This window comes from Mirounga leonina, unplaced genomic scaffold, assembly GCF_011800145.1.
Source record: "Mirounga leonina isolate KUSES-001 unplaced genomic scaffold, KU_Mleo_1.0 Mir_101595, whole genome shotgun sequence".
Classification (NCBI taxonomy): domain Eukaryota; kingdom Metazoa; phylum Chordata; class Mammalia; order Carnivora; family Phocidae; genus Mirounga; species Mirounga leonina.
Genome location: NW_023270158.1, coordinates 10,047,644 through 10,064,563, shown reverse-complemented (window position 1 = coordinate 10,064,563; position 16,920 = coordinate 10,047,644). Strand labels below are relative to the sequence as shown.

General features: G+C 45.2%; 1 protein-coding gene across 1 annotated transcript in view; it reads left to right on the top strand.

Moving 5' to 3' along the window:
• Nucleotides 1-2,922: 2,922 nt before the first annotated feature.
• Nucleotides 2,923-16,920, top strand: part of PCYT1B (phosphate cytidylyltransferase 1, choline, beta) — an 86,676-nt gene continuing 72,678 nt past the window's right edge. The window contains exons 1-3 of the mRNA XM_035001007.1: nt 2,923-3,127; nt 3,589-3,688; nt 15,087-15,203. Coding sequence (XP_034856898.1) covers nt 3,071-3,127; nt 3,589-3,688; nt 15,087-15,203 — 274 coding nt within the window. The 5' untranslated portion in view covers nt 2,923-3,070. The remainder of the gene's footprint in view (nt 3,128-3,588; nt 3,689-15,086; nt 15,204-16,920) is intronic.

Genomic DNA, 16,920 nt, shown 5'->3' with positions numbered 1-16,920 from the left:
GGAGACAGCCTCCGAGTAGCTTCAGATTCCTTGTAAATCAAATGATTTGTTCTGGCTCAGAGAAGGAATTCTGGGGTGTTTGGACTGAAAAAATGTTGGCTGAAGTCACAGGGCTGGTTGGTGGCTGGGCCTTAACCAAGGTCTTCCTGAATGTAGAACTTGACTCTCAACTGAGGGGGTAATCTGCCTCATTTTGGAAGGCAATGTTCTGGCAATGTTCACAACAAGTCTATGGCTCATTAATATTATTTGCACTCTCGCCATTCCAAGCACACTGCCTTGTACATACCAAGAAATAGCCCTTCTCCATGTCAGCTGCTGTTAAATATGATCACATGCTCACAAGGACATACGTGTACACATGCACACATAGCTCATTTATGAACTCTGTGTACCTTCAGTCTCTTTGCTTCTTTCTTTTTCCTACTTCTGGGCCACAATAATTAAGAAAAAATACAGAGTGCATATAAACCTTTTTCTTTACCTTTGAGTAACTATCGTTACTTTACAACTTTCTCTGTCTCTGCTTTACTTACCAGATTTCACACCCTCTAGAATACACCTTTCTTGGAAAATGGCAACACCTTATCTTTTCAATAAACTTTGCACCTAGCACATAAAAGATCTCCAACTAGTAATTTATTTTAGATCATGTGAAAAAGATTCACTGTCCATGTATATTAAAGGTTAATGAATCATTAATCAAAGCTAACCCCATTTGCCAATCCATTTACCTATTTAGGTTGTGTCCTAAAAGTTCACTCATGAGTCAGTTTGCTTTGTTTCTAGGGGAAACTACATTATCTATTATTATAATATATAGTATTATATATTATGATATATAATAATAAATACTAACATAAATAATAATTGCCACAATTGATTATCAGGTACTTTATACATGTTATTTCTTTGTTTTACAACAACCCTGTGAGATAGGTACCCATTTTACAGATGAAATTCAACTTCAACTAAGGAACATCTATCCATCCATTCATCCATTTATTTATTTATTTATACAGATTTATTTATTTATTTTTTGGTGGGGAGGGCAGAGGAAGAGGGAGAGAGAATCCCAAGCAGACTCCCCGCTAAGTGGGAAGCCCAATGTGGGGCTCAATCTCACAACCCTGAGATTATGACCTGAGCTGAAATTAAGAGTCAGATACTCAATGGACTGAGCCACCCAGGTGCCCCTTATTTTTTTTTTTAAGATTTATTAATCTATTTGAGAGAGAGAGAGAGAGAGAATGAGAGAATGTGAGTTGGGGCAGAGGGAGAGAATCTCCAAGCAGACTCCCTGCTAAGAAGGGAACCTGAGGTGGGGCTCGATCCCATGACCCATGAGATCATGACTTGAGCCAAAATCAAGAGCCGACCACCCAGCCTACTGAGCCACCCAGGCGCCCCTTTTAAAATTATACAAAGTCAAACACATTTCTTGTCCTGAAGACAGCATGTGCTAAAGGGGCAAAGACAGGCCACCCATGGCCTCCCTCGCCATTCCTTGTCCCTTTACCAGCCACAGCCTTTGGGCCCCAGGTGGGTGTCTGATTCGATGCCAGCCTATTCTGGTTGTGGCCTGCTTTGAAAAGATGAGCTCCGCCAGTCTGATTCTCCCTTAGGAATTTGAATGGGGAAACATGGGAAGAAGCAGTAAGTTGGCTGGAGCTGGGGCAGAAAGACTGAGAAGTTGATGAGTGAGTGTTAGGAAGGGAGGCCAATTGTCACATGTGAGCTGCTGGGTATAGGGGAGTAGAGGCCCGCAGAGACTTGAGTGTAGTGGATGGGTATAGGGTAAATGGGAGTGGGACAGAGAGAGTCATGTGCAGAAAGCAGCCAGGTGCTCCGCACGCTGGAGCCAGACTCTGCACCTTTCCTACTCGCCCCCACCCCCACAGTTTCTATGCTGGGAGAGACTTAAAATAATCCTTCATCTCTTGAGCTTCATGTCTTGAAGGACAGTTGGTTCTTTTCGGCCCTTCTGACCGAAATTAGAACACACAGCCCGTAAATACTGGTAAGGGGATTTGAACCGCAGTCTGTGGGAACAGTCTCTGTTCCTCTCACTGCACCCCTTGGCTACATTACAAATGCTGCTCTGGCCCACCGTGGCCCACGAGGTCACCTTACTGGATCTGAAAAAGAACCAACAACGGACCCGTTTCCTGAACCCATGTCCCCAGTCTTGGTTTACTCTTGGAGCCCTGAACAGGAAGGTGGGGGTTAAGAAAGTCGCAGGCAACGGGAAAGTCTCCAAACAAGCCTGGGGCAGGACTCCAGCTTCCAGGGCGGAAGGTACTACAGTGGGCAGGGGGGTGGGGGTGGGGCAAGGACGGCTTCTTGGCAGTGCAGAAGGGCCCCTGGCTCTTCCACGACTGGAACTGCTCTTCCCCCTACTTGCTAGCTCCAGTTCTAAGACCGCGCCTGACATACAGTCGAATGAGTGAATGAATGATTGATGAATGAGTGAGTGACTAAATGACTGGCAGAAGTGGGTCATGGCCCCTCTTCAAACGTGTGCGTCATTCTTCAGTCGTCTTCCCCAGTTAGGGAACACCTGTGTCTGTGTCTGAGCAACAATTCACGCAGCACTAGGAGTACTGTGGACAGGGACTAGTCACCTTCAGCTTTCACAGTACCAGAGCTGATGGAGTGATGCCCACGATAATGCCAGAGTTCCGAGACGACACATGGACAACCCTGGACTGCACTTGCCCTGTTTACAAAAACACGGCTCCCTTTGTCTTCCTCTGGAGAGAGTGAGGTTTTCATTTTAAGAGGCTGACTAAAGGCTGCGGAGCCACTTCCTGGGCAGGCTTCCAAGTGACTACATCTCTCTCCCAGCGCTCCCCAGAGCCCCAGCCCAGGCTGCCTGGGGCGGGGCCTCCAGCTGGCCGTGGCCGTGGCCGTGGCCGTGGCGGTTGGAGCTACCGCAGGAGCATTTATCTGCAGCCCGCCAGAAAGGCTGGGCCCTTAGGTCCTCCCGGGGCACGGATAATGGCTTTGGCCCTTGCGCTGAAGTGACGTCCGAGTTTGTGATTGGCCAGGCTGGTGTGTGTGAAAGGTGATGTCTGCCACACTTCTGAGTATGGCATTTCTTCCCGCCGAGTACCCCGGGCTGTGGGTAAGTCTAAAGCTTTGCGGTCTGCCCTGGGTGGTTGTGAAATGTTCAAAGCCGAGCACTGTGACTTTCCAAGGGCATGACTTAGCATATTTTGTGATCCTGCGGGGCCTCAGTTGCCTTTTCTGTGAAATAGAGATGGTATTCTCCTATGTTATGGAAGGATAGGAGAATGTAGCCATCCTAGGCTGTTGCAGGACCAAGAAGAGAGAACCTATCGAGAGTACCTCCTCTGGTACCTGGCATATAGTAGAGAGTGCGGCACTCTCATGATTTCTGAGCATCAGTCAAAAAAAAAAAGGGTTTCAGTGACAAAGTTCCTGTTTTTATCTCTAATGGTGTAATATTTCTCTGAAAGACTCAGTGGCTATATTCTGCTTCTGCACCAAAGAAACAAGGCTTCAGGGGAAGATAGGCCAAAGGAAAGTTTGTCAGACTATATTCCCTTTCTTTTTCCCTTCTAGACCCTGACTGCACCTGCCCCGTTTGCCGATGAAACCAGCTGCCAGTGCCAAGCACCCCATGAAAAATTGACCATTGCTCAGGCCCGCTTAGGAACTCCAGGTGAGGCTGTACTTCTTGTTCTCTGCGTGGGCCCTGTCCTGACCTTTAAAGTAGCAGAGGGGCACCTGGGTGGCTCAGTCGGTTAAGCGTCTGCCTTCGGCTCGGGTCATGATCCCGGGGTTCTGGGATCGAGTCCCACGTCGGGCTCCCTGCTCGGTGAGGAGTCTGCTTCTCCCTCTCCCGCTCCCCCTGTTCGTGTTCCTTCTCTATGTCTCTCTCTGTCAAATAAATAAATAAATAAAATCTTAAAAAATAAATAAAGTAGCAGAGTAGGCCCATCATTACTTGAGCACTTTCAATCGGAGAGTTGAATTTAGAGATTTATAGCACAGTGCAAGAAGGATAAACACCTACACTGAGAAACTGGACCAACCAAAGTAAGCAGGTAAAAGATAGAGCAGGAAATGGAGCCCCAGCCCTGCCATCTCCTAGCTCTACAACTTTGTGCAAGTCAGGAGAACGATCTGAATCTGTTTCTTTTTGTGTCAGTACGAACATTGATACCTGCCTGCTTCACAAGGTTTCAGGGGTGACAAGATTTGGTTCAAAACACCAAAGCAGTTTTTAAACTGTGAAGGCTTATACAAGCCTAGGCTATTATAATTATTATCATTTTTAATGCCTTTTAAAAACGTTTCTCCGCTGCGGCACCTGGGTGGCTGAGTTGGTTAAGCGACTGCCTTCGGCTCAGGTCATGATCCTGGAGTCCCGGGATCGGTCCTGCATCAGGCTCCCTGCTCAGCGGGGAGTCTGCTCCTCTCTCTGACCCTCCCCCCTCTCATGTGCTCTCTCTCTCGTTCTCGCTCTCTCAAATAAATAAATAAAACCTTTAAAAACAAAAACAAAAACAAAAACAAAAACAAAAACGTTTCTCCGAGGGTGCCTTAAATAGCCTGGGCTCTACGCTAGACGTTTGTTGATTCATTAACACCTTTATACCAGAGATGCCTAGAGATTGAAAAAGACTTAAGAAGGACCATCCCAAGAGCTCGGGCATACCTCGTTTCGTTGCACTTTGCTTGAGTGTGCTTCACAGATGCTGCGGGGTTTTTTTGTTTTGTTTGTTTGTTTGTTTTTACAGATTGAAGGTTTGTGGTAACCCTGTGTCGGACAAGTCAGCGGGCGCTATTTTTCCAACAGTATTAGCTCATTTTGTGTCTCTGTCACACTTTGGTCATTCTTGCAAGAGTTCAAACTTTTTCATTATTCTATTCATTAGGGTGATCTCTGATAAGTGATTATGACTTGCTGAAACCTCAGATGACAGCATTTTTTACTATCAGGTGTTATTTTTAATTAAGGCATATACATAGAGGGTTTTTTTAGATATAATGCTATTGCATGCTTAATATACTACAGTATAGTGTAAACATAACTTTTTTTTTAAGTAATCTCTACACCCATCTCGGGACTTGAACTTACACCCCTGAGATCAAGAGTCACACGCTCTACCAATTGAGCCAGTCAGGTGCCCCTAAACATAACTTTTACATGCACTGGGAAACCAAAAAATTCACTTGACCTAGTTTTATCGTGGTATTTGCTTTATTGCAGAGGTCTGAAAATGAACCTGCAATATCTCCAAGGTACACCTCTAATTAAAGAGACAACCCAATATGAAATAAAACCCCCAAATAATATGCATGTGTGTGCTTAGGGGTTCAACCGCGCAACACAGATAACTGTGTTGATTCATTGGGCCTGGAACAGTCAGGAAAGACCTTGTAGCCAACCTGAGCTGCTTGTTTTGGGAGAAGTGAGATTGGGACTAGGTGGGCAGTCAACAGAAGGGTGTCCCAGGCCAATGGAAGCGGAAGAGTGAAGGCACAGAGATAGCTGTGTAGGAGTCAATGAGGGACATTCCAGGTGATGCGGCTGGAGTGAAAACTAAGACTAGTTGAGCAGCTGAGCTTTGAGACACTGAAGATGGCATGACTTGGTTTCCACTCACCATGGCAAAAAGCAAACATCCCTGGCTTAAGAGAATCCGTGGGACAAAGGACAATTTGCTTAATAGTAATAGGTATTTATTAAGTGCTTACTATTGCTAAGTTCTTTAGATGTACCATGTCCTTTCACTCTACCACTCTGTGGTTAGTACTTTATTTCCCAGAGGAGAGAATGAAGGCTTTCGAGAAGCCATGAATCTCGCAAGGTAAGTGAGTGAGCCGCTGCCAGGGGTCCTCACACTGGAGGTGCATCAGAATCACCTGGAGGGCTCATCAAATTAGATGGCTGGGCCTCACCCCCAGAGTTTCTGATTCAGTCCAAATGGGGTGGGGCCTAATCATCTGCCTCTCAGCACCCCAGGCGCTGCTGCTGTAGGGGACCCACTTGAGCCCCACGGGTGGGTGGTCAACCTGGGGTTTGACATCAAAGCCATTTTGTTCACGCTTGGGCTCTCGATCATGACTCTCTGTTTCCTTTTGAAGAATATCTTCAAGGGAGTGAGGTGAGGAAGCGAGGGCGGGCAAAGTTAATAATCAGCTTTGAGAAAGGCAAGAAGAGGCTTGGGGAAGTAGCTCTTAGCCGCTAAACCGGTCGTTCCCACACTTAAGTGTGCAACAAATCACCTGGTGCCTTGTTAAAGAAGCAGATATCCTGGGGCGCCTGGGTGGCTCAGTCGGTCAAGCATCTGCCTTCGGCTCAGGTCATGATCCCAGCGTCCTGGGATCGGGCCCCGTGTCGGGCTCCCTGCTCGGCGGGGCATCTGCTTCTCCCTCTCTCTCTCCCTCTGCCCACGCCCCCCGCCCCACTGATGCTCGCTCACTTGCTCTCTCAAATAAATAAATAAAACATCTTTTAAAAAAAAGAAAAGCAGATTTCCTGCTCTCTCTCCCTTACCCCTGAATCTGGGATGGGGCCCAAGCATCTGTGTTTTGAACTAATAGCCAGGTGATTGTGAACTTGGTGGTTTACAGACCATACACTGAGAAATGTTGACCCCAGCAATAAATCCAAAAGCCACAATGGAATTCCAGGTGATTATGAAAGAACTAATTTAACTTAAAGTGAAAGACTGAGCTTCAGGCCACCGAAGAAGAGGCCCCTACTTTGCCTGGGAAAGGGAGGTAGAACTTCCCGTACATCTGCTACGTGCTGCGGGCTGTACTCTATCTCGTTTGGTCTTTGCGTCTGGTCTCTTACCCATCTGACAGCAAAAACTGTGAGATGGGTAATCTTGTGTCCTTTCTTGAGGACTTGGAGAATGGAAAAGTAACTTGTCAAATGTCCTAGCTGACTGGGTGGAGCTAGGATTTGCCCCCAAGTCCCTTTTACCTCAAATCTCTGCACGGGCCATAGCTGACCGCGGAGCTCAGTGAGAACACAGGCTTTGAACTGGAGGGTGGCAGGTGAACGAGACAGACAAGACAGACAGACAGTGGCTGTGATCTTCCAGCGGCAGGGGTGTCTGCCTCGCTCACTGCTGTTTCACCAGCACCTAGAGACCTTCTTGTCAAATCCTGTGTGCTCAGTAAATACTTCGTGAGTGACTGAGTGAATGAATGGAAGTTTGGGACAAGAGGAGGAGCTTGCCCTCTGGAATAAAATCAGAGAGTTGGGTGTGATGCTCTGAGCTGGCGTCAAGCTGATGGGGTTAGATTGGGCACTGGTATGTTGTCTGACCACCAAGCGGTTTAAACGCCAAGAACCAAGTTAGAATAAGATGGTGGTACGTTTTGAAACAGCTGTGTCGTGGGCTCTGTGGAACATGGGTCTCTGCAGGAGTGAGAGAAGCACAGGTGAACTCTTCGCACTAGAAGAGAAAGTCGCCTGTTGTCTCAGGTGATGGCCCTGGGAAGTTATCCAAGAGAGTTTGTGATGTTGATGGGCACCTGGCTGGCAGAGGGGGGGAGGGCCCCATTTTTGTTAGAAACTCCTTTGTTTAGAATGTCTAAATAAGGGACTTATTAAATGGAATGGCATGGAAGCTCAGCCATCTTGTCCATATTAAAATGTGACAAGATGTCAGTTCTTTGATTAGTAGAAGGCACGTGATAGTCTTAGACCACACTCTGATAACCATTGTTTTATTACAGTAGTGGTCCTCTTTGCTGCTTCGAATCCTCTGCCTTGTTCAAGTAGCCATCACCTGCCAGGTGCGTGATGGAGCAGATCTGGGGTGGGGGTGGGGCTGGGGCTGGGGATGGTGCATCCCTTAACGAGTTCCCTGCTGATGCTGCCTGTCCTGGGACCTCACTGCCAGAACCCCTGACGAAGAGTAACTGTTGGTAATGGTTGGAGGGAATGACAGGGAGATTATCCAAATATAATTGTTGGGGCATTGTGCTGTTAGTAGAAAACAAGAAAAACATCATTGCTTTTTTGGAACGTTTGGTAATTTTCAAGACTACTAAGCAATTACCTTTTTGTGGTGCTGTCTTGAGCATTCCATCAAAAAGACAAACAGACCCACATTTGGGGTTTATAATGTACTTCAAGATTATAGTTATAAGTGAAGTCTTTATCTCCTTCACTGGCCCTATTTTATGACTTAGTACAATTGCCTACAATATGTTGCACAATTGTCAGTCTGCCCAAAGAGGGGCTGGCATATAAATTCTAAAAGAGGTAATGACAAACTCTGCTCATCGCTCTTAGCTCCTGTATGTTCTCTGAGCCACAAGAGAAGGAACACAGTAGAACAATTGGAATTGGCACCTTTGGTCTGAGCTCAATTAGTCCAGCTGTGGAACTATGAACCTGCAAGGTTTCATATCTATCAGAGACCGAGAATCACTCCTCTGTCTTCAGATAAAGGAGAAGTCCAAGTGATTGTTTCATAGGTCCCTTTTCATCACAGCTGCCTTTTATCTTAAAAGGAAATTCAGTTCTAATTGCCTGTTTTCTTTCTCAAAGGGGGATTTGTGTTGTTCCATTTCCACGGTGCGTAGAGTTTGCCAAATTCATTTTTTCAAGAACTACCTCAATGAATTTTGCCTTGTTTGTGTGCACCTGTACTCTAATTTTCCTTAAATATACCCTTTTTTGAAAAGATTTATTTTAGAGAGAGCAAGCGAGAGAGCACGAGCAGGAGGGGCAGAGGGAGAAAGAATCCAAGCACACTTGGCACTGAGCGCGGAGCCTGACACGGGGCTCGATCCCACACCACAACCCTGAGATCAGGACCTGAGCCGAAACCAAGAGTCAGATGCTTAACCAACTGTGCCACCCAGGCGCCCCTAAATATACTTTTTTAAAATTTCAATTTAAGTATTTAAAAAGTTAACACCAATCACTATCAGTAAAAGCTGGCTATAAGTAGAAGGAAATTATCAAGTTTATATAAAGCTATTGTAAACTTGATAAAATATGTAACGATTAGATTTTCAAAGGCTAATTTTTGTGCCACCATTTTTGTACATCAATTGTACACAAAAACAATACTAGTGACTGTAATTAGTGGGTGTTTAGTACTAATCCCGCTCTTTTTAAAAAGAATTCATATTGGAATGTAGTTTTCTAGAAGGCACCATGAGTTAGAAGAAAGGGCAGTGAAGTTTGGCTCGTACTCACATTTCGTCACAGCTTCGTCGTACGATATTGGGTAAGCTGCTTAACTAGGCTGAGCTTCCATTGCCCCTCTATGAAATAAGGATAGTAAGTCCATTCTCTCCCACACACATTAGAATTGATGCAAAGATTGAGTGAAAGATAGGTGCTTGGTAAATCATATGGACTTTTAAAGCACTGTTTAAATGTAGGTTAAAAGCCATAATCAAAAATGAATAGTCACCCATTTGTTGTTGCCTGAGTCTGAAGGAATACCAAGAAAAGCCATAACGCAACTCACAAAAATGTGAGTTCAGGTATAATGCAGTTGGTGATTGCCTTCTGTCTGGCCATATAGTAGGTGGATGTTCAACTTTTTCTAACTGCCCAACTGCTTTGCAGTGTGATTGTACCATTTTACATTCCCACTGGCATTGTTCGAGAGTTCCAGTTGCTCTCTACCCTCGCCAAGAATTGGTAGGGTCAATATATTTTTAAATTCTTAGCTGTTCTAAGGGTATGAAGTAGTCTATTATTCTAGCTTTAATTTCTATTTCCCTGATAACTAATGATATTAAAGATCTTTTCATGAGCTTATTTGCCATTCATATATTTATTTTCTTTGGTGAAGTGTCTGTTCAAATTTCTTGCCCTTTTTTAAAATGAGGTATTGATTTTTGACAGTTCTTTTGTATTCTAGATACAAGGCTTAGATCAGATATATATTTTGCAAATATTTTCTCCCCGTCTGACTTGCCTTTGTATTTTTGTAAAAATGTCTTTTGAAGATGTGAGTTTGAAGTAAGGTCCAATTTATTTTTATTATTTTTTGGCTTTATAATGTGTCCTTTTGGGGCCTATTCAAGAAATTTTTTAAAAGATTTATTTGAGAGAGAGAGAGAGAGCTAGAGAGTGAGCATGAGTGGGGGGCGGGAAGAGCAGAGGGAGAGGGAGAAGCAGACTCCCCGCTGAGCAGGGAGCCTGACATGACAAGGGGCTCGATCCCAGGACCCTGAGGTTATGACCCGAACCGAAGTCAGAGGCTTAACAGACTGAGCCACCCAGGTGCCCCCTATTCAAGACATTTTTGCCAAACCCACAGTCACTAAGATTCTCTCCCCATTTCTTCTAGAAGTTTCACAACTTTAGTCCATACATTTAGATCTATGATACATTTTGAGTTAATTTTCATATATGGTGTGAGATGTGAGGCAAGCATAGCTCCCTCACCATTTCATTTGTTTATAAGTGCTGAATAACTTAGAAAAATTTGGAGTGTAAGATCCAGGAAGTTAAAAAAAAAAAAAAAAGTCAGATTTCCCCATAATACTATACCATGGTCATTATTTGTATCCATGAGTCTTTTTTTTTTTTTTTTAAGATTTTATTTATTTTTTTGACAGAGAGAGACACAGCGAGAGAGGGAACACAAGCAGGGGGAGTGGGAGAGGGAGAAGGAGGCTTCTCGCTGAGTGGGGAGCCTGATGTGGGGCTCGATCCCAGGACCCCAGGATCATGACCTGAACCGAAGGCAGACGCCTAACGACTGAGCCACCCAGGCACCCTTGTATCCATGATTCTTTTTTTTTTTTTTTTAAAGATTTTATTTATTTATTTGACAGAGAGACACAGCGACAGAGGGAACACAAGCAGAGGGAGTGGGGGAGGGAGAAGCAGGCTTCCCGAGGAGCAGGGAGCCCGATGCGGGGCTCGATCCCAGGACCCTGGGATCATGACCTGAGCCGAAGGCAGACGCTTAACGACTGAGCCACCCAGGCGCCCCTGTATCCATGATTCTTAAGCAAATATTCAGCATCATTTTGGTGTTATGTGTATTTCATTATATGGAAATTATTTGGAACATAGCAATCGACATGTGCTATACATATAGGCATTTTACCAGAACATCACATTTATCTGATAGACCTCACTCTGTCCATTCAGGATAAACAGCAATTTATTTGAAATACTTCTGAGAATTTATAATTGTGGGCAGAAAATTTATAATGCCATTGTATTCATTTTCTATGCTGCATAACATACTGCTGCAGAATTAGTGGCTTAAAACAATGCAGATTTATTACGTCATAATTTATGTGGGCTGGGAGCCTGGCTAAGCGGAGTCCTCTGCTCAGGATCCTGCAAGGTTGCGTTTAAGGTGTCACCCAGGACTCCTCTCTCACCTGGAGGCTTGATGGTGAGAGACCTGTTTCCAAGCTCACACAGGTTGTTTCCTTGCAGCTCTAAGACCAAAGATCTAGCTTTTTGCTGGTTGTCAGCCAGAGGCCACTGTCAGCCTCTAGGAGATACCTGTAGTTCCTTGCCATGTGGCCCTATCACAACACGATAGCTTCCTTCAAAGCCACCGAGAGAGAAAGAGTGAGTCTGCTAGCAATATGGAATCTTACATAGTGGAACGTAATCATGGGAGTGCCATCCATCCTCTTTGCCATACTCAGCTGGTTAGAAACAAGTCACAGGTCCCACTCGCATTTCATTTTTTTTAAAGATTTTATTTATTTGACAATGAGAGCGAGTACAAGCAGGGGGAGTGGCAGGGGGAGGGAGAGGAAGAAGCAGGCTCCCTGCTAAGCAGGGAGCCGGATGCGGGGTTCCATCCCAGGACCCTGGGATCATGACCCGAGCCGAAGGCAGTTGCTTAACCAACTGAGCCACCCAGGTGCCCACCCCACTCACATTTCAAAGGAAGGAGTTGGCACCAAGGCGTGAACACCAGGTGGCAGGGATCCCTGGGAGGACCCTTAAGGTCTCTCCACCATGGCCATGATGTAGTTGGGTTCCCACTCGGGATCATTGCCAGACCTCCAGCTTCACCAGCCAGTGGTTCCCAACATAGATGCTCTGGAGAATGCCCAAATGCTTAAAAAGATGTCCGGAAAAATCTGAAACAAAAGAATAAAAGAAATAAACATACAAACTAAAAAAAAGCCACACTCTTAAAAACTTTATTGTAGAGAATTTCATACATACACAAAGGTAGAACAATATAATGAACCTTCATGTGTCTGTCACCTATAGCTATCAACCACCACCCCATGCCAGTCTTAGCCCATGCACGCCCCCATCCACTGCCCGCTCTTGAATTATTTGAAACAAAGCCCTGGGCTTCCTATCATTCCATCCATAAATATTTCTGTATAAATGTCTTAAAAAAACAGTTTTTAAAAACATAACCATTGTACCATTTTTTCACCTAAAAATTAACAGTAATTCTTTAATATCACCAAATATCCAGTGTTCCAATTTCCGATTATCTTATGTCCTCATTCACTGATAGTTTGAACCCAAATCCAAATAATATCTATACATTCAATATGTTGATAAGTCTTCAGTTATTTATTTAAAGATTTTGTTTAGGGCGCCTGGGTGGCTCAGTTGGTTAAGCGACTGCCTTCGGCTCAGGTCATGATCCTGGAGTCCCTGGATCAAGTCCCTCATCGGGCTCCCTGCTCGGCAGGGAGTCTGCTTCTCCCTCTGACCCTCCCCCCTCTCATGTACTCTCTCTCATTCTCTCTCTCAAAAAAAAAAAATCTAAAGATTTTGTTTATTTATTTGACAGAGAGGGAACACAAGCAGGGGGAGTGGGAGAGGGAGAAGCAGGCTTCCCGCGGAGCAGGGAGCCTGATGCGGGGCTCGATCCCAGGACCCTGGGATCAAGACCTGAGCCGCTTAAGGACTGAGCCACCCAGGCGCCCCTTGAATAAGTCTTTTAAATCTCTCATCTGCAGACCCACTTCCATTCCATCTTTCTTTGTCTTTTTTTTTTCTTGAAGCACTCATTTGTTAAGATTGGTTTTTAGTTTGGGGTGTTGTTTTTTTTTTTGGTCCCATTTCCCAGTCTGGAAATTGCTGACACACTACAATTTTAAAAAGTGAGCTTATTGCAAAATCAACTCCACAAATACTCTTCAAAGATTTACTAAATGGTCTTTTTCTTGGTAATTAAGTCATCTTTCTTTACTTTTCTTTCCTCCCTGCTTCCTGAATTCATTTATCTTGATCACCTCTGAATCAATAACAGAAAGATACAAAACTGCCATCTGCTTTCCCCTGGGATTTATATCTTAAAAAAATTTTCCTCAATTGAATTCAAATTGAATAAGAGCATTGAAACCGAGGATCCCTCATTAGACAGTTTGTTATTTCAAAGCATTTTCTATTTACCATGCCTTATTTAGAATCCAGTATAATCCTCTGAAGGCAATTCTGTTTGTTCAGAATGGTGTATAATTGGGAATAACTGCAATTCCCTATCTGACATAAAGTCTCTTGAGTTCTTTTTTATTAGAGAAATTTAATTTATTAGAAACATTGTACCATCTGAATCTATTAATGTAACATTCCTTTTAATTTATATTCCAAATTAATGAGGTTATACTATATCAAGAAGTAATCACAATTTTAAATCTGTCTTAAAAATCATTCACCAGAAGTTTGCATTGATTTCTTTTTTAAATTTATTTTTATAACATCATTATAATACATGCATGTACTGGAAAAAGTCAATAGGACTCTTAGGCTTATTAAAAAAAAAAAAACCCAGTGACTCAACAATCCCTTTCCCTACCTGCCCTCACCCCAATTCTTGTTTCCTATAGACACTCACCATTTGACGATCTTAATTTTCCAAAATGTTGTGCACATCTCTCATCCACTGTCATTGCCGTTCTTGTTTCCTCTGCCCTGGGGGATTATACCTTTTCATTAATTTTTTTTGGGGGGGGGATATACCTTTTTAATTTTTTACCTGTAATTGTTGTAGTATTTGGGAAGAAGTGGAAATAAATGCATATATGTTCAGTTTGCCGTATTTAGCTTTTAGTTTGCCATAGTTTCACTTTCTGGTTCCTTCGTGGATAGTCCAGAATGGTGTAAAAGTTGGCACCCAACCCCTCTACCCCCAATGTCTCCGTGTTGTTGGAGGAGGTGGCTCTTTGGGCTGTCTGAGCAAAGTGTCATCCTGTAGTTTCTAGTGCCGTCTCCTGCCTCCAGGGGGCCGTGGCGAACGTATCCCTCTGTGTCACGGAATGGCACTTCCCAGAGCACCATATGGCCCCGTGAGAATGTCTCGTGAGGCCTCTTCTCTCTTGACCTTTGTCCCTCAGGGGGACTGTAGTGTTGGTCGCTGGCCTGCAACACTGAGGGCCACCCCCACATGTCGCCTGACTCTTCTGTCTTTGGGGCACGTGTCCTCCCCCCCCCCCCCCATCTCTTACGACGCCAAAGAGGTCAGGGAGTGAGCTTCGCGCAGTGGCGCGGGAGGGAAGTAAGCCCAGGGTGGCAGCCTCCGCCCGTTCCTGTGGTGCACGTACCGCCCCGGCTGCTTCTGGGCTTCCTGTGGGGCCTGGAGGTGGGAGGAAAGGCGCGCGCCTGTCTCTCGGAGCTGCGGGAGCACTTCCCCGCACGCCGCTGCCTTGGGGAGCGGGCCTCGGGGCCTTCGTCCAGGTGCCCGAGCCAAGAATGAGGTCGTTTTCCCTCTTCATTAAGCGCCTCGGTTACTCCTGCCTCGATAGCCCCGCTGGGCTGACTCTGCCAACCCTTTGCTGACGCCTGGGCTGTCTGAATCTGCCGGCTCAGACGCCCCGCACTCGGCTCTGGGTTCAGAGAACTCCGGGCCGCCCTGTGTTTGTCTCTCCTGTTGCTTTAAAATGTGTGTCTGGGTCGCCCTTGCGCTCTTAGTTCTCTGTTTTTACTCCACTTTGCTAGCCTCCGAAGAGCCTCTTTGTAAAAGTCCCTGTGTGCCCTAATAAGAGACTGGTGGTACCCAGACATGGTGCTTTATCCAGGTAAACCTCCTCACACTGGTGTCCTGATGACAGAAGCATCAGGTCACAGGGCTGCCTCCTTCTGCGGTTGTGTTGATGACACTTTGTTTCTTCCACAGTTGACAGGCCTGTCAGAGTCTACGCGGATGGAATATTTGACCTCTTCCATTCTGGTCATGCAAGGGCACTGATGCAAGCAAAAACACTGTTTCCCAACAGCTACTTGTTGGTTGGAGGTAAGAATTGCATTTTCTCTTTGTCTAGAAAATTCCTTTATAATGTGCCTCCTGAAAAGGATCCCTTTCAGAGTTCCATTATTAAAATCTCACATGGTTATCACTCCCACTTCAACCGATACTGGCTCACTTGTTGGCTGTCTGAAATTTAACGTGACATTTAAAAAGCCATAGGGGAAACCACCTCATGGGGTTAGACACCACCGAGTCCCCGAGAGAGACAGACAAATAATACCAAGTGCAACCGCTTCATGTTTCCCATTAATGCCTTTCTTCTTGTGAGCAAGGCATGATCAAATTTCCGTTTCTAAAATTTTCTGGAAGGTTAGGAGAAAAGCAATGTTATTTTGATTTCAAATCCAGAGAGCTGAGGGGCTTAAGGATGATTAAGGGTAAACAAGGTCACTGTCTGTTTGCTTTGTGTGGCCCACAGCACTTCAGATGCTGCTGCGCTAACTGTCCTGGCTGACGATAACCTAGTTAACGGGGCTTATGTACTGTGTGTTAAAGAAATGGAGATTTAGATACCTGCGTAATTTTGGTTCACAGTGAAGGAAATGGCTTACTTCATAAGCCTGTGGAAGAAGGGTGGTTGGATGTGGATGGAAATTTTCCTCCTCCAGAAGGCCTACAACCCATTTCAGTTTGGGTAAAGGGGATAGTGCCTGCCTCGCGACACCTGCATCTCTCCTCTGTAGCTTCTGGAAGCACCATATCCTTTCATGGTGATCAGTTTTTGTGCCATTAGCTGAACTAGGCACTGTCAACCCTGAAACCCCTACTGTGAGGAAAAAGGTGCTGTTAAGAGACCATGTCTCTGTGTTTTTGTTTTTGTTTTTTTTAAGATTTTATTTATTTGACAGAGAGACACAGCGAGAGCGGGAACACAAGCAGGGGGAGTGGGAGAGGGAGAAGCAGGCTTCCCGCGGAGCAGGGAGCCCGATGCGGGGCTCGATCCCAGGACCCTGGGATCATGACCTGAGCCGAAGGCAGACGCTTAACGACTGAGCCACCCAGGCGCCCCCATGTCTCTGTTTTTAAAGTATTTTGTTACCTTCTGCAAGTTTAAGACTATGTTTTGAATATTTGAGAGGCACCTTTCTACAGATTTTACTGAGGATGGTGACCACGTGGTTATTGAATGGAGTTCTTTCCAGAAGGAAGAGATGATAAAAGGCAATAAGTACTGGGCAAGTCACGCAGAGGGCACCCAAGGCAGGCAGAGAACCCATCTGTTGTTCATTTCTGTTTATCTCGAGTGGAAAACCATTTCTGGAAGGAGCACTACCACCTGGAGTGTGGTCCTGAGCTGCTGAGGCCCTGGGGAGACCTCTGCAGTGTTTTGGTGACCCAGGCTGGGAGGTGGTTTGATGTGGGTCACGCTTAGTGGGAACACTAGCCATAGCTGTGGGTGATCACGTTAAGGGTGATACGAGGGGCATGGTATCAGAGCTCGCTTACCGTGAGGGGCATCGCTGTAGCAAACACGTTTGGATAGAACTGTGGACAAGTACAGTCTTCCTTTGAGCTGTGTAGAGTTGCCTTCCTCTAAAATGCAGCATCTATCCCAGCTATTCCAGAAATGCTTTGTGATGAGAAGAAAAACAAAGTTAGTTTCTAGACTCAAATGATTTAAAACAGTGCAGGGTCATTCAGAAATCCTGCGTGTTGTGTCAAAAATCTCCTACGAAGCTGCCCCACACCTTGCAAGATGTTT